Source organism: Bidens hawaiensis, unplaced genomic scaffold (assembly GCF_021521415.1).
Source record: "Bidens hawaiensis isolate Kalapana, Puna unplaced genomic scaffold, B.hawaiensis_p1.1 tig00054589_1, whole genome shotgun sequence".
Taxonomy (NCBI): domain Eukaryota; kingdom Viridiplantae; phylum Streptophyta; class Magnoliopsida; order Asterales; family Asteraceae; genus Bidens; species Bidens hawaiensis.
Window position 1 is genome coordinate 53855 of NW_027499830.1, and position 18585 is coordinate 72439.

General features: G+C 31.9%; 1 protein-coding gene across 1 annotated transcript; it reads left to right on the top strand.

The window, feature by feature from the left end:
- Positions 1–14084: 14084 nt before the first annotated feature.
- Positions 14085–17493, top strand: LOC143600625 (co-chaperone protein p23-2-like). Its single transcript, XM_077078254.1, has 6 exons — positions 14085–14182; positions 15566–15746; positions 15830–15989; positions 16093–16115; positions 16238–16283; positions 17146–17493. The coding sequence occupies exons 1-6, from the start codon at positions 14160–14162 to the stop codon at positions 17175–17177; spliced, it is 465 nt and encodes a 154-aa protein (XP_076934369.1). The 5' UTR covers positions 14085–14159; the 3' UTR covers positions 17178–17493.
- The last annotated feature ends 1092 nt before the right edge of the window (positions 17494–18585 follow it).

Below are 18585 nucleotides of genomic sequence, written 5' to 3' on the forward strand. Positions count from 1 at the left end.
TTTAAGAACTCTAAAAAAGTTAAGAACTCTTAGGAACTCTAAACAACCAAATATTTATTTAATTTTTTTTATATATTAACATTATTTAAGAATAGTTTTATCATAATTTATATAAAAAAATTTTATTACATATATTACTCATAAATTTACATATGTGTAAAATTTGTATACTAAGAATTTACATATGTGTAAACCAAAACATAGATATGTATAAAAACTAATTTTCAAAGTTGTAATCGTAAATATAGATATAGAAAATGATAAAACTACACTAAAATAATATTAACATGTAAAAAAACTTTATAAAAAATGTTAGTTTTTAAGGGTTCCTTCAAGTTCTTAAATACTTTAACAGTTCTGTAATGATACTGATATATATATATATATTATGTTGTCTTTATTTTTGTTTGTTTATGTTTGGTCATGTATGTTGGTATATCTTTGTTGAGTTATGTTCGTTTATGTTCATGAACTGTTTATATAGATTTTAAACGAAATAACATAAACAAATACGAACTTGTTTAAGTTTTAAGCGAACAAAAATGAACAGAATTGTTTGTTCAATAAGTGTTCGTGTACGTTTGAGGTTTAATAAAAAAACACGAATATATACTTGTTCGTGTTTGTTCAGTTCATTTACAGTCTTTAATAATGGCCATTGCTCTCGTAACCACTACCATATAGTGTTTTGTTTGTGAAATCCATAATGAATAATAATATGGTGGTTACTTTTTATTGATCTATACTCACATAAAGTTATGAAAAATGGACGGTTATTATTGTGATTTATACTCAAAGGTAAATTTTATAACGAATTGGTCATGAGTTAAGGCAAGGCATGGTAACATTGTTTGAAAGTTATTTTGACCTTTTTGTTTACTTGACCCAGGTGTACATGTGTATGTTTCGACTTTCGTGTATGATCGGTTACCATGTTGAAAGAAAGTATATATTCTTATGTTTTCTACATGCTAGTTACTTAATTGACTGGCTATTTGGGCAACCGGTTCATTTGAAGTGGTGAATTGGTTGAAATGACGAGTTAAGTACATAGTGATAACTGATAAGACATGTTGCAATAACTTGTTCGTTGACAATATTGTTTCAACGTTTCTATATGCTTTGTATTTATTGTTGTATGACAAATATTTGTTAGGCTCTTGTGATACATGTGATGTGGTTTGTACTACTAATATATGTCATTAACCCCTCATCCACCACCACAATTGTTGTATTGGTTGATTAGTTATTTGAGTGTGAATTAAACATGTACTAATATTTGGGTTAAACTTTATTATTATTATTATTATTATTATTATTATTATTTTTGCTTATTTTTAACAACTGACTCATACATTATCAGAAACTTCTTCTATATTCATTAGTATCCATCATGTTATTGCAACCCTCGATTACTTGAGTAGAAACATATTTACCACACACATTGACACCTATAAAAAACTGTCTGGACTGTATTAAGCAAGCATTGATTTCAATGACTTAAAAAAAGCACAATATATTGGTATTCTTAAAGGGTATAAATGCTCATTTGTACAACATGTGACCAACAACAAGGACCAGTTATTTTCGGGAACTCATATGTTTGTCTTGCTGCTCAAAAGTAAATAACAAATATAATGTTGGTGATTAATGTTCGTTTACCGTTGGTTGTTTTTCAAACGCTATTGTGATATGCTTCTAGTTTATCCGTTTGATTTCATAATTATTTTCTTAAATGTTTTGAATTAAATTAGCATCGATCCTAAGGCTAAGACTATATATTGTGGGCTAACTAGAATTAACTAATTTAAGAATCACGCCACTATCACATGAACAATGGGGCTTTAAGTAATCAACAATTAAATAAAGCATCGTACGTTAACTAAAATTAAATTAAAAACAAAGTTTGATTGGTTGTTATGGGGTGGACCCCACCCACCATTCGATGAAGATGACGTTATCGCCTTGTTCTTGAGTTTTTTAACCAATGAAAGAAAAGAAAAGGAGAGGGAATGATAAGAAATAGCATGGAAAGGAATGAAATTTTTTTAATTAGGTGTGTTCTTGAGTTAGAAGGAAATTAAAGGAAAGGAAATGATAACTATGTTCTTAAGTTGGATTGAAAGAAAAGGAAAATAACACTTTTGCAATTTTACGCCTCATCCATAATGTATTAAAAAACAAACACACACTTTTAATAAGCAATAACGTCTCCAAAAAATAACAACTAGTTTTAACAAGAAATGCAACGTTCCAAAAAAGTTCAATTCTGTTTCCAAAAAAAACATGTTTAATCAAAAGTTTCAAAACAAGTTTCAAAAAAACATGTATAACATATAAAAATAACCTAATGATGCTATTTAACTAAAGGATCATAGAAAGTCAAAGGAGATATATATTTACAACCTTTGATGCAGTTCACTTAAATATCAAAGTCCGAATGTTGCAAAGGGTCAAACATATGAAATTCTTTATTTACTATAGAAATCTAGCAATAATGAAGAATAAGATGAATACAAACCTGGAGCCTTTGATTTTGAAGGCAGCGATTTTGATAGAATCAAAGGCGTTAGAGAAAGAAGCAGATTTTTATAGAAAATGAGTGTTCTTGACCTAATGAAGTAATGAAAAAGATGAACACTGCATTCTCGGGTTTAAAATACAAGGAAAAGAAATGATAAGATTGGATAGAGGAAGAAAGGAAAAGAAATTATATACTTAAAAGACATTCTCGAGTTAAAATAAAAGAAAATAAAAGAAAGTGATGGTTACATTCTTGAGTTAAATTGGAAGGAAAAGATAGGAAAAAAAAATTGTATTTTTACAATTATGTCCTCATAGCAACATGGAAAAGAGAATTAAGATGGAGTAAATTGGTAATATGGTAATGAGATATAAATTTTCCTTCACAATCCGGCCATATTTGGCAGGAAAGTTTTGAAGGAAAAAATGCTTAACTTTTCCTTTCATTCTCTTTCTTTTCTTTTAATGAAAAAACTAGAGAATGAAAAAAGAAAATTTTTCTTATCTTTTCTTTTTTAATCCCTTAAATAAAAAACTCAAGAATGCAGTGGAAAAGATTAGTGGGAAATATTGTAATTTGTTTTTTTATCCTTAGTAATCAGCTCATTTTTAGAGGATAAATTATTAGGTAAAAACATCAATTTAATCCCTCCTAACTCCTCCTACTCCTTTCCTTTCCTTTCCTTTCCATCCTAAAAAAAATCAAGAACGCCCATTTTTTAACCGTCCTTAGTTTTCATTTCCTTTCCATCCTTTAAAAAAACTCAAAAACATGACGTAAGAGACTAGCACCACCCCTCCCCAGGCAACCCTTGGCACGTCCATTGCTTTGTTTGGCAGCCTTTGTGTCCGGTCTAGCTCACAACCGGTGATCTAAGTAAATGCTTAACTTTATCTTTAAACTTTATATATAAGATATATAGAAAATAAATGGACAGGTTGCATCACTAATCCTTTTTTTGAATATAAAACTAATCTACTTATTATAATAAATAAAAATGTTGGTTGAACCATAAACTCCTTACCTCGCCTAATAGTTTGCCAAGTGGCACTCTCATATATTAACCTATAATTTCTAATTAAATTTATTAATTTAAAACTAAAATTTAATTAAGATCTAAAACATTCCTTATAGAGCCTTATTATTATCTCATCCATTTCTTATCTAGCCTTATCGTGGATTACAATTAAGAGAGTTTGTTCATATTATAAAATCATGTTCACTACACCAACCCTTAGTTAATTATGATTGCCCAAATGACTTATTTACTCTTCTCACAAACCTAAAATATATTGACTCTTGGTTTATATTTTGTTCCAAGTTGCGTGCAATAAATCTCCTTTGTCAATGACAAATTTGGAAAAACATGATCAGAAACATTAGCGAGTTGGGTAGAAACTGATTGATCAGATTATTCTATGTTATTTTGACAAAAAAAACCTTATTTACAAGATCAAAAACATAAGTGGGTTGGGTAGAAGGTCAAAGTGACTAATTTCGTATGGCTGATTGGAACCGAAACACCCCTTGTCCAGTATTTTGATTAGCAATATGGATGTCACATATGAATACAAAAGCCTTATTATTTTGAAATCAAGTTGAAACGAATTTAGCCAATCTTTCTTTTCTTCTGTTTCTCTCTTTGACTGATTATGAATGTAAAAATCAAACTAAATGAATGAGACAAGTGTTAGGTATTAAATCATGGTTAGCTTTGTTATTTTTTGTTGTGAATTACATATAATAATAGAAGCAATAATTGGGCATCAGATAGTCTCATCAATGGTTACGGAAACTAGCAATTAGTTCAAATAAAAAATTTTGTATATGATTTGTCTATGCTTTGTTGCTATACAACATATCTATACTATATATAATACAACAAACAAGGGTAAATTAAGACACTCATTTTTAAGTAATTTACAATTTTTATTGCTTAAGGTACATCTTACATAGCATCCAAGACAAGGACATACTTGTCAATTGAAAAATATGTCTTAAAATAATTACAATATTGCCCCATCAACTTTACTCAACATTTATAAATTTAAAAAAATAATTACTACTTTGAACCTTTATCTTTACCTATATTTCCTTTTAATTTTAAATGTAAATAACTTCCCACCAATGATTGCCAACGGCCATAAGTTTTTCACACGTTAATATTTTTTATAAAAAATTGCATCATAAAAATGAGTATTTTATTGTCTTTAATTTGGGTATGATATTGCTATAACTTTTCAAATAAAAAATTTTAACATATTACGTATGAATGTTCACAATTCGGTTTTTAACAGTTTTCCAAGTAATATCGTGAGCCAAACGGTTGGTTCGATTTATTTGTTATTGAGAACCGAAACTAAACCTTTGAAACTTTAAACTAAATCGTTACTAATGGTTTGATTACACACATTGAGCTTCAATAATAAGTCGACCTTCCGGTTCGGTTTTATATGACCAATTTTTTGTATAAACCGTAAAACAAACGTTTGCTATGGTTTAAACATTCGGAAACCGGCTGACCAAAGGTGATGATTGGTTCAAACGTTGTTTGTTAATTGTTACATGATTACTATGATTTTCGTTACCCGCCGCATCGCGCGGGCACCCGTCTAGTGGTTTGTTAATGTTGCAGTAAAACTATAACAATTTATTTGTATATATAAAATTTGCAACTTATTTGTAATTTAGTGATTTATGAACTTTTCAATTTTCATTATTATATGTAATACGTAATTTAAATCATATAACGTATTTAAAAGGATTTATCAGTTATACTGTTTTTATTGTCTAACCCGTGTAATACACGGGTTCATAACCTAGTCTTTTATAGACACAGATCCATTGTTTGTATGATTAACTGAGAGTATGTTATTTTTACTGTTAAAATAATATGAAAAAACAAAAACTAATATATTGTCCACAGTCCGCTCAAAACTGCGTGAAACCGTCATCATATATTCGGTATAGCGGTTATAGATATACTTTACCAGTTATTCCTGTTTTAATGTTAAAACCAGATAACCTATTTTTATGCCCTTGGGGGGACATGAAGGCAGATAGCATGTACAAGTCTGTGTGCAAATTGACTTTCAAGTCCCCATATGTAGGCACAAACAAAGGGATTTATATTTGTTCACACGGACTTATAAATGAATAAATAATTATTATATTAATAAATTGTAGAATGATAAATTATTAGTTTTGAGAACTTGTGAATATTATAAAACCAACTCATTTAACTATATATTTTCTCATTTGTTGATTTTCAAAAGGTCTAAATATTTAGACAAGACTACGAGTGTTAGTCATGTTGGGTTGGGGTAGTTGGCTCAATCGGTTGACATGCATGTTCTTTTGAGTGACATATCTAGAAATGCCGTGAATGGTTTAGTGATTCATGGGACTAGACAGTCGGTTCGGTTTCGAAATATTGATTGGCAGACGAAAATAGTAGTCAAACATCAACAAATTCTTGAAAAGTTTAGTGGAAGCATTTTGGTCCTATGAGGTGCAAGACGCGTTTGGCTTTCTTGTTCTTTAAATCGCTTAACATAGTTAGGTCTCTGTATATACTTCATATGTTGTATTGTAATCTTTGTACTATGATTGAGCAGAATATAAAAACGCTAGTTAGTTGTAGCCTGGGAATGTATCTTGCCGTGATCAAATCACATAAATCTCGTGTTCTTATTTTAGTCAATTATCTTGTGAGCGTGATTCTTATTTACGATGCGTACTTGCCCTGATCAAAACCTAACGCTATCCACCGGTTTTTTTGATAACGAACAGCCAGTTTATAATAGCTAAATGTGTTAACTCGTAAGTCGTAACGGTTTTGATGACACTTGTTTAAATTTGATATAACATCATATCTGTTTGTATGAAAAGGGGAAGCATCAAGATTCAAGCATGGCTCAAGAAAGATTCCATTGGTGGGCCCCAAAAGGACTTTTAGTCAGGTGGGTTTCTACTTGCGGTAATGCCAAGGGCCCAAAACAATTTGCTCTGACATTAACTTTAAGTTATTATGATTTGAAGTTATTTTTTTAAGGGCCAACTAAGTAACGCCGGGTATTCTGTACGCGGGTTTAATAGCTAAAGGTAGTCTAAGCCGGCCACTAGTCTGGACGGACGGAACCACTAGCGGTCCACCTATTGAGGGATTCACCGGATAAAACCCGACTCACACGCCCGCTAAACAGCACGACAGTGAGGAGCCGGTAAAACTGGTGGAAGTGAGGTTTGAACCCCCTACCTCTCACTAGTAAAGTGAATGCTCTACCATTGAGCCGCAACCAATTTATGATTTGAAGTTATAATAAGTCTTTTTGTTTTTCTTAAAATGATTTTTAACTTTTGTATAGGATTTTCATTTTTGAATATCTGAATACTTAAATGAACTTTTAAGGGTGATTCAAAACAATAAGAGCATTTACAAGTGAACTTTTACTCAGAGTATTCTTAACTCATTATTTAAGGTTGTCAACCCCATATAAGTTAGGGTAAATCTTTAGAAAACCATCAAAATCACATCTTCAATCTATTCCCTATTATATGGATGAGTTATATAGAAACTAAAGTAAAGTCCTGAATATAGAGACTCAATTTTGATCCATACCATATAATATATCACCTATCTCCCAATCACCAGTTACTATATAACAAGACAAAAGAGAAAAAAATAATAAAGAATTAATTTATGAATATGAATATGAAATAGAGTGTGGAATAATTTTGCAAAATTATAGATAAATTTATAAAATTGTGCTTTTTAGCTAAATTATATGGAAAAATATATAGAATGGGTTGGGAATGCTCTCACATCCATATAATTTAGCTAAGATGATTAAAACACCTAAAATTTGTTCCATATATTCATAATAAGTTTAATAATATTTATTCTATTCACAACCATGTAAACCTCGACCCTAATTTGCAAGCCCCCTTACGTGAGAGGCTGACATGTATTTGGGGAAATAAGACAAAATTGCCACTCATACGAGGGGCACACTGATGAGTATAACGACCAGGCTTAACGAAGTTAGTGGGGTCGGGTTTAATTGCAACTGAAATGAAACCATGTGATGAAAATCGCAAATTTAAAACTATTGGACTAAAACCACAGATTTAGACAAACCACAGTGACAAAAACCGCAATTCACTCTCAAACAAATATATCAGTTGCATCAGCTTTAAGATTTATACTACACGATTTACGGTTTTGTAAAACTAGGTTAAACGGTTTGCTTACACTCTTATTGGTTTGCGTGACTTGTTGCATGATCGTAAAATCATTGAATGGAGCTCAGAATATGCAATTGGTTTGAGATCTACAGTCGCGGATCCAGAGTTTTTATTCAATGAGGGTAAAAAAATCGTTAAAAGTCCTTGTGCTTTTCATCACTATTTATGGTTTAGGTACTAAAAGCGATGTCTCAACCCCGTTTTGTTTAATATATATGACAATTAATTATTGAAAGTCAAGACCCTCAAGGAAGATTATCTAAATTGAGAAAACTAGTTCTGAAAGATTGGAGTCTGTTTTATGAACTTTTCCATATAACTTAATATAAAAATAAATGATGTGTGTTGAATAACCAAGAATAATCAATGAGTCTGACAATTAAACACAAAAATGCATTATAAATATAGACATGAAAGCATGTTGCTAGTGTAAATATTGGATTGCAAAATTTGAGTTAAGCCGGAGGGATGAACGAAACTACCTTTGACATTGAAATAAACTTTTGGATAATGAATTGGGCTTTGGAAGAAAAGAATCAGAACTTATTGGGTCTTTTGAAATAAATTGAATGATGCACATTGAATTTGAATTTGAATATGATTTTATAACAGAAATTTAGAAGTTGAGTGGGTGACTTACCCCCCACTGGCATATAAGTGAATCCGCCACTGGAGATCTATATGTTCCGTTTTAGGTAAAGATAATGGAAATACCGCTTCATTTACACTTTAATAGTCATTAGGAAGCTGCATGTTAATGGTTTATAACATCTTAATGATTAAGAGGTAACCTTAAGTTTGAATAATTAAAAATAATATTTTAATAGTTACCTATTTAGTCTTTTACCAATTCAAAACTAAGATTATCTCTTAACCATTAAAAGACTATCAAACCACACTTATTTTACTTAACTTTATGACTTGTTACTTTATTACATTTTACATAGCTATAAGTAGCATATTTTATTGAAAAGATTTAAAAAAAATGGTCTTTATGTCATCTCAAACTTTGTGTTAATAGTTTAAAAACCTTGTGGTTATACATTTTATATTCATGCATGGTATGTATTAATATATAAAAAATAAAACTAGTTGGCCCATAAAGAGAAAGGCATGCTTTGTTGGAATGGTTCCCATGCTGCCGTGTAGAGGACTTCATTAGTGGGTTTCCGCAAGTGGTAAGTAAAACAATGAGCTCTAATCTTTGCCCTACAAATATTATAATCAATTATGTATTGGTATAACACTTTAAACTCTATTAGATACTAGTTGGTTTGATGTATAAAGTTGAATCTAAATAATAAAATATCTTTTAACAACTAAAAAAACGGGAACAATATATCTTGTTCACAGATTCAATAGATCAATTTGATAGATTAATACAATGAGTTCAATTAAAAAAAATTACTAACGGTTTTTTACAAACAGTTGTAAGGTACGCCTTGAGATATATGTTAGGTTCGATGTGAGAAAGTATGCATCGAAATAAGCAATCACACACGAAAACGAAATAAGTAAAACAAGAACACGAAATTTGTGTGGTTTGGTCAAGACGGCCTACATTTACATATATAATACCATAGAGAGGTATACGTAGTCTATAAAGACCTAATTAGAGTTTATAACCTAGTTCCCAAGAAACATTTACATGAGCCTAATTTGAACTTGCCCGGAAGGCCTTCACAAACTTAACGATATTTATACTTAGAAATTTATACACATAATAACAAGATGTGCATTACCACATATCGTACTTTCATGTTAAAAGCTTAGACAAACATATCCAAAATTATACAACGTACACATAAGTTCAATAAATATTGTTGAGAATTCGGTGTGTATGAAGAGAATATGGAATAAAGAGAGAAGATCGATAATCTCTCATTTGATGCTTGTCAACAATAAGATTATGAAAAATGGACATAAATGTGATCTAACATACTATAACAACACACTCCATCGATAGCGAGGCAAGTTAAAGAGAATCATGTTAATGTATACAAATTAATTGCATGATAATACTAATTACATTATTATGTTTTCTCGTCTCCATGTCATTTTGTTGTATAGTGTAAACTGTAAAGTGTAAACATGTGAAAATTAATTTATAAAAATATACACTTGTTCTTAAGAAAAACCCCATTGATTTCCCACACAACTTTGTTCCATTGTCATTCTTAATATTTTTCCTATTTTATTGATATGGTTAAAATTTGATAACCAACCTATGTATGACGAAGAAATAAACTTTAAAATTAAAAGTGAGAAAAGTTGTTTTAAACTCTCATATCTACCAACCATTAGCTTTATTTAGTCAACAAGAGATTTTCTTTCTTAATGATTGATATTAAGACTCTCCATCCCATATACATGACCATGAGGGTCGTCCTTTACTATGTGACAACTTTTCATACACGGATCGTGATGGAGATAAAGTTCGATAAGCCACAACTCGTGGACAAGGGTGGTATTCCACGAGTTTTGTAGGGCCCACATATGAAAAACCTTTTATGGGTGATTTTATACACCGAAATATTATCTGTTTTGATGACTTTTACAGCGCTAATATTTTTAAGTTTAAATTAATTTAGAGCAACAACCCGTGGCAAGTGCGGTATCCCACGAGTTTTGTAGGACCCACATACGAAAACCTTAAATTTGATTTAGGGTGTTTTCATGCACTTGAATACTATGTGTTTTGATGACTTTTACATCGTTAATATTTTAAGTTTAAATTAATTTAGGTGTTGTTTGCTTTTTAATATAAAAATTGTCTGTAATTTGATTTCACCTGATTTAATGTCTGCAATTAAAGATGTGGTCTGAAGGTCTGCAATCTGAAAATGTAATATTGTTTGTTTTATAAATTGGAAACTGTCTGCATAAGCTGAAAATTAGTTACTTATCATCTATATTACAGTAGATAAAAGTCATTTAACGTTTGTAGACTGCTAAAATAATTGACAGTGGTGTACGAACTATGAAAGTGGGTGGTGGTAGACGATTGTGGTAGGCGGTGAACGGTGGTGGTGGGTGGTGGTGGTGGCGAGTGGCAGTGGATGGTGGTGGCGGCGACGAACGGTGGGTGGTGGATGGTGGTGGTAGTGGACGGTAGTTTGTGGCCGACGGGGGTGGTGGTGGTGGCGGCAGACGGTGGGTGGTGGTGGTGGTGGCGGCGGAAGGTGGTGGTGGCGGCGGACGGTGGATGGTGGTGGTGGTGGCGGACGGTGGGTGGTGGTGGTGTTGAACATTGGGTGTTGGTACTTGATATGATGTTAAGAAGTGTGAAGAAGTGTGAAGATTGTGAAAAAACTTAGGGCGCGTTCGCTTCACGGACTTTTTTCTAAAGGATTTGGAATTGGAATTGGAATTGGAACTGGAATGGAATGTTTGAGAATCCCTATCATGTGTTTGGTTGGTTAATATGTATTGGAATTGGAATCTTCTTCATTTTTGAGTTTTTTTTTAAGAACGAGGGCAAAGACGGAAACGTTTTAGTTTTTTTACATTTTTCGTTTTTAATTTATATTTTGAGTTATGATTTTTTTATTATTTTTTTTGAATTTATTTTGGAGGGGTTTTTATTGTTAATAAGAAAATCCTTAACATTCCTTTCAAATATGTGGGATTTTAAAATCCCATAAAATGTGGGATTTGATGGGATTTAGTTTCCATTCCCATTCTTTCATCTAATGAAACGAACATATCAATTCATGGGATTTAAAATCTCATTCCTTAGAATTCGTTATAAATCCTTGAAACGAACAGACCCTTATTTTTTAAGACAGTAAAAGCAGTTTTCAGATCATTTTTTTTTAAAACAAACAGTCTTCAAGAGCTTATGTCTACGCGCCCGCAGACATATGCTCCTTACAGACCATATAAGCAAAAACAAACACAACCTTAAATGTAATAACTGAGTTAAATAATAAAAATATGTAATGTTTTATTTTTTAGTTTAGTATACGCCTTCAGTGTGTGACACGTTTACGAACGTATGACTAGTGATTATAATGTATGTATATTGAATTCAATTACAAATATATATATATATATATATATATATATATATATATATATATATATAAATTACTAAAATATAGTTTAATGATTCATGTACACAAAAGGCACCACAACAAGGTATGATGACAGATGACAAGAACGACAAAAGAAAATTTGTATAACATAATTTACCCCGAAAAACTCTTTTAATATTGTTGATAAAACCTTAATTACGATACAATTTTTTTCAATTTTAAAACAAACAATGCTATTGAGTCTATGATTATTTTTGTTTTAGAAATTGGAAATATATCGCATAAACTTTCTTGATTTAAAAGTACTATCGTAAAGCATTAACAATGAACAAACTCTAAATAGTAACGTTACAATTTTAATCATTAAAATGTTAGACGTGATGATTTGCTTTGTATTTATAGTTATATTTAGATTAATATTAAAAATTGTCCAAGATATTTTATCCATAAAAAACCATGTACTTCTCAATGGTTTGAAAAATAAACATTATATTAATATTTGGTAACTCCTCCGTATATATAATGTCAAAACGTTTCCATTATGATATGTACAGTCTTAGGGGTTGTTTGCTTCATTTAGATCTGAGTGAGTCAGATCTGAATGAGCCTCTGTCACATTCAGCAACAACAATAAGTCTGAATTATTCGGACCTAATTTTAACCATTCAGATGTTTTTATGTTTGCAATCAAACAGTCTGAAGTCTGAATGAATCATATGTTTATATCTGAATTGTTTCTTTTTGATGTAAACAAACAGCCCCTTAGTGTAAGTTTTAAGGACCAAATCAATGGTTTTAGACTAATGTGTTTGATTAGAGCGTGTAGAAAGCTATTTGTGTATTACTTTATGTGCGTTTACACTTATGTGTAAATCCGTGGCTAATAATCATCTATTGAACAATATTACGTGGCCAATATTTATACTCATATTGTTGATTGTTCAAAGATAAAAACTCATACACCCCTTGAAAGTTGAAACCATCGTTACTTTTAGTGGAACTTGATCCCAAAATGTCTTGTTTGTTGTATCACCTATGTATGATGTACCATTTAGCCAAATGTGTGCTCGTGACAAATAATCATATTAAATATTAACGGCCAACTCTAATAATATAAAGATAGGGGAAGGATCCATAAAAAGAACCCATTTGTATGTTAGTATGTAATAATACAATAACGATTCATATTTCTCATTTAAAAAATAACACATACGATGAAACATGTATATACTTAATTGCAGTGATATCGTTCCATTTTTTTAAGCAATACACTATAAATTGGAAAAATAATAATAACAGAAAGATATTTACAATACGATTAGTACTACTAATGAACGTGTAAAATTAGAAGTTGAGGTTCATGTTTGACATGGTTCCTTACAACAAATTTTGCGTGTCCACAAAGAACATGCCTCTCTAAGTGGACAAGAGTAAAAACAAGTTTTGCTATCGGGGTTAATCACCAAATATGAAATTCACTATTGAAATATATGTGTTTTTGAGTATTATTGAGAGGATATATAGTATCCCATATCATTGGTTGTTCGCTTAAGTATCTTTTATCTAATATATTCTCTTGATTTTATAGCAAAGTCATCACCATTTAACTAAAGTACTAAATTATATTAAAGCATTGGGAATCGAATAGTAGCCATAATAACTACACATCGGTTGTAAACTGTACTAGGATTGCCTTTAGATAGATTGGAGATTCACACCTCAGCGACCTGGCGTGCTTGGACGTACCACATATACTGCACCAGTCACGCTTCACAGGATTATAAATGCATCACCTGGTTGACCGCACTATTGGCCTAAGCTGCAAAGTGTCTCATCAAAACGCCAGATTATGATCATACACCGCTAGTTCCTTTGTTTAAGAAAACGATAACTAAGCATTGATCATCTTTATAAACCGCTTCAAAATTTCTCTCAACTCCGATATGGAACTAGTTTCCACCTCTTTTGCACTTACATCCTTCCAAAATTCACATTTCTGCACTTCAAAACATACAACTTCATGTATTCATTCATCTTAACTCTGTTTCATATAAAATTTAATTTGTTGTGAAACTCTTACATGTAGTATAGCACAAACACAGTAAATAATATTTATCATAATCAAAATTGCGTATAAATATTCAGTTCGGTACCGTATCATTGAAAAAACCAAAGAGTACATGTACCGAAAACATAAAAAAAAGAATACAAAGTGGATAATTATTCGGTTAAAAATGTTAATTTTATTTATTTATCAGTATTCCCAAACACCAACGACTTGTATTACTTTGAGGTTTCTTCTGGAGTCAGTTTCCGTTAGGTTTTTGCTAACGTCGTCGTTTCACCGAAGCATGTCAACTTTGGGCAAAATCAGGTAAAATTGCTGAACGAATTCTATCAGGAATCAGTTATCGCAATGATTTGATGATCTTAAATCAATGATTATTGTTTGTGATACATTAATCTCACTAAAAAGTAAGATTATTGAATTTGAAGTTGTGATTAGTGTTAAAATCTATATGTAGTTGCAAAGTCAGGAAACTAGGGTTTTATATATGTAGCTGATGTTTAGGTGAACTCTAATCTGAAAATACTGCAACTGTTTTTTAAACCTAGGTGGCGCAGTTAGGCTACGTGTAGTGGATGGACTATATAGGGTTTGAATCAAGTACAAATAAAATTAACGTAAGTAGTGTAATTATATATGTAACATAGTGTAATTATACCACTTGATTATCACAATTAGCACGTTAATTTTAATTGTACGTTAATTTTACCCTATATATATATCACACACACACATATGATTAGAATATTATTATTTTCCATTCCAATCCGGCGACAAATGTATTTGGCTATGAACAGGTTGATTTTGGTTATATACTTTTTTTAAATTATATGTTAAGGAAATCATATGTGCTAGTTAGGGGTGTGCATGGGTCGGTTTGGTTCTGTTTTGGCATGTTGCCCGTTTACCTGCCACTTTATTGTAATATTTGAGTTTAGCAATGAAAATTATTATTATTATAACAACCGAACCGAAAACCGAAATGTCGGTTTGTGAATTTGAAATCTGTTCGGTTTTGGTATCTTCGGTTTTTAAGTTTGGGTTCGGTTCGGTTTCTGTCTTTTTGGTTTTGGCATTTGTGCTTAAAACTTTTGGGCCAAACAAAATGTTGGTAAAAAATAATGAATTTGGGCCTAAATTTTTTGTTAGTTAATAGTTAATTGATTGTTATACATTTGGGTTAAACTATATATTAAACTATTATAAGTTACTTAAACTTTAAAATAAATTTCTATAATTTCGGTTCTGTTTGTTGTTTTCGGTTTAGTTACACGCAAAACCGAACCAAACCAAAAGTTTGCTTCGGTTTCAGATTGGTTATATTGGTTTTATGCACACCCCTTGAGCTAGCAGAACATAAATTAAAAGAGGGCTGTTTGTGTACATGTATAAAATTTAAGGATAAAAAATGTAATTATTTTAATTCCTGGCATCACTTCAGTTGTTTGTGAGTTGTGACTTTGTGGCTTTTTGATATACATGATTTATCTTTTTGCTAAACTAGAAGTTGCATTAAGTATATTTTTATGCATACAATCTTCTCAAATCTTGATAGCTTTTTTGATAAGTTATTACTGTAATAGTGAACTCACATGATGATTTTTTTTATAATTGTTGACTTATCTTCTATAATCATTATTAACACATTGTTGATGAATGTTTTAAACCTTTGATTGTTGTGTTTTGAAGTCATCCGGAGGTACTTTGGGCTCAACGTGCAGACAAGGTTTACTTGACAATAGCTCTAACGAATGCAAAAGACATTTCAGTTAAATGTGAACCCAACGGCTTGTTTAACTTCTCTGCCGTCGGGTCAAAAGATGAAATTGTTGAGTTTAGTTTGGAACTTTATGGGAAAATTCAACCTGAGGTCAATACTAAGCTCATTGATTTTCCAACTGTGATTTTCCGTTATTTCTAGTTTCTTTTATTATGCATTATTTTTCAAAACAGGGCTGCAAAACGCAAATGGGTTTGAGGAATATATTGTGCACCGTTCAGAAAGAGGAAAAAGGTTGGTGGAAACACCTTTTGAAATCTGAGAAAAAACCCGCTTCATATATAAAGGTTGACTGGAATAGATGGTGTGATGAAGATGATGAGCCAGATAACGGTAAATTCGGTTACCTTGACATAAGCAAAAGTTGTGTATATGCTTTGTTTAGAAATATAAAGTTCCTGTTTCTTATGTAAGTTATATTCTTTTGGTTTTTCAGGTACAGATGACGATGACTTGAAGGTATTTTTTAAAATCAGTGTGAAAATATCTTTTTTTTGTTTCTTTATATTAAAGAATGAGTTATTTTGACAAAAAAGTTTTATTATCGAACTTAATCATTCCGTTGTTATGCTTATATGCAGTACGCTAGTGATGATGATGGGAGCGGTAGTGACGATGGCATGCTATGTGAGTTCTAATATTACTTACTGTTGTCTGGTAACCTGCTGCGACTAAATATGAGTGCATACTTAATAACTAAATACTAAAATAATGTTGAATAATAGGAGTAGGAGCTTTTTAAGATGGTTATACAGAACTTCATATCCCAATAATAAATAAGGTATAAATATTATTAAAGGTTAAACAACTAACACAGTGAGTTTTAAACCGGACTGAACATGTAAACCGCCCAAACCGAACTGTTTGGGTCTCGATACGGGCGACTTACTTAGGTTTGTTGGTTTCAACGGTTTTTGAACATAGTTTTTTGGCCCAAATTGGTCTTTTGTGCTTAACTCACCTGCAACTAGGGGTGTGCATGAGTTTCAAATCGAACCCAAATTGAAATTTCGCTTTTTGAAGACTGTATGTTTCGGTTTTTTGGTTTTACGTATGCATTCAGTGTGGTTACAGGTTGTTTTCGGTTTTACATTTGGGCTTGAAGTGTTTGGGTCTGAAAACAAGTTGATCCACAATAATGAATTTGGGCCTGAAACTTTTGGCAGAAATAATGAGTTTGGGGCTTTGGGCTGTAAATTCATTAACAAATATTATAAACAAGTTTGGTGTGATTTAGTAGCACGATTCAGTTCGGTGCAGTTTGGATTTTGAGCGAGGCATAATCGAAACTGAACCATCATTTTTGGTTAAAGAAAACAAAGCTGAACCGTATGTTATTAGTTTGGGTCGGTTGTTTCGGTTTGGTTAATCGTTTGTTTGCCCGCCTTTAATGTAAAGGGGCTTTTTGGGTATCTTTTGTGTTAGGCTTCGGGCTCAAATGGCGGGTGTGCTAATTTGGTGCTTGCCATGCGGGCCTTTCTTTTTGCAGATCTTCCTGACTTGGAAAAGGCTAGAAAGTAGAGAAGACTAGATTGAAGCTTACAACGCAAGCCGATGGTGGAAGCTCAGCGCTTATCAGACCACTTTTTGGTGACTAGAAGGTAGGAGTTGTGTCTTGTGTAGCCTGAGCTTCAACTCGGCCCACTTTGTAATGACTAAGGTCATGATCTTTTAGACTATATTATGGTTTATACCTAAATTATTAACATCATAACTAGGCACTTGTGGTTTAGTCTTATTAATGTAGCGGTTCTGGTGTACTGTATGCTTTATGCAAGTTTTAAACACACCATCTAGTTATTAAAAAATCTTACTCTTAGCCATGGTTAGTGTAATTTTACACCAAATAGGCTTGGGTAGTCTGAGATATCACTTAAAAGATCCTTACCAACTTCCAAATTCTGTTGCCCATTATCGGAGCGGTGTTACAATTTGCAACCCTCAAATCTTGTTTTCTCCTACATGTCGGCTCGCTTGTGGTTGCTGCTAATCTAAGAGGGAGGTGGTATTTTTTGTAACATATAACAAGGTAAGCTGATCTTAACATTAAGGGTGCATTCGGTTTGGGGAATTCACTGGAATTTGAATTTTATTCCTAACGCGCTTTGTTCACAAAATTTGTTGGAATTGTGATATGAACTCGTTGATAACATGATTGTTTAAGAATGGATTTAAAATCCAAATCGGAGATAGTTCAGTAAAATTCCTTTCCGATAATGAGTTGTCTGCCACGCCCACACTTGAGATGCACAAAAGAAACCGACCCCTGGTACCGGTTTCTACCGTACCCGATCCGCGGATAGGACCAGGTATAGGATTTCTCCCTGGAGCCGTACCCGGAACCGGAAATACCAGGTCAAAACCCGACCTTACCCGAAACTCGAAAAAAAAACGGTGGAACCGGTCAAATACCCGACTATACCCGAAACTGGTTCCTACCCGGACCTGGGTTTGACTTTTGTTGACCATACCCGAAACCGTTTCCAACCGGTTCTTAATTCATGAAAATACTCGGTTTGTGCACCTCTACCCACACTACCCACTTTTAAAGCCACTAATTATGCATTACAATTTTTTTTCATGATTGTTTTGTAATTTGAATGCATCTCAAAGTTCTAATATTTTTGGTATATTACAATTTATTGTAATTTTAATTTATTTAATAAATTTTAATTCCTCAGAATCCATCTAATGAATCAAACACACAAAATGTTATTTGGCATCAAATATTAAACTTATGGTTGCTTGTAAATGATAATTATTTATTAACTGATCGCTGATTATGTTGTTCGGGTATATACTATGAGGGGCAGTTTGTGAAAAATATATTCAGTTATACACATTGCATTGCATTGCATTATTAGATTTTTAGATTTGTCACCAAACGAATAGTAGCATACATAAATCAATTTGTAGGTTTAAGAAAACA

Excerpts from the sequence above, each read along its gene's own strand:
- LOC143600625 (XM_077078254.1), top strand. The coding sequence starts at position 14,160 with ATGTCAACTTTGGGCAAAATCAG. Across the intron at positions 15,990-16,092 it reads AGATGATGAGCCAGATAACG|GTACAGATGACGATGACTTG; the intron begins GTAAATTCGGTT and ends TTGGTTTTTCAG. Across the intron at positions 16,116-16,237 it reads CAGATGACGATGACTTGAAG|TACGCTAGTGATGATGATGG; the intron begins GTATTTTTTAAA and ends GCTTATATGCAG.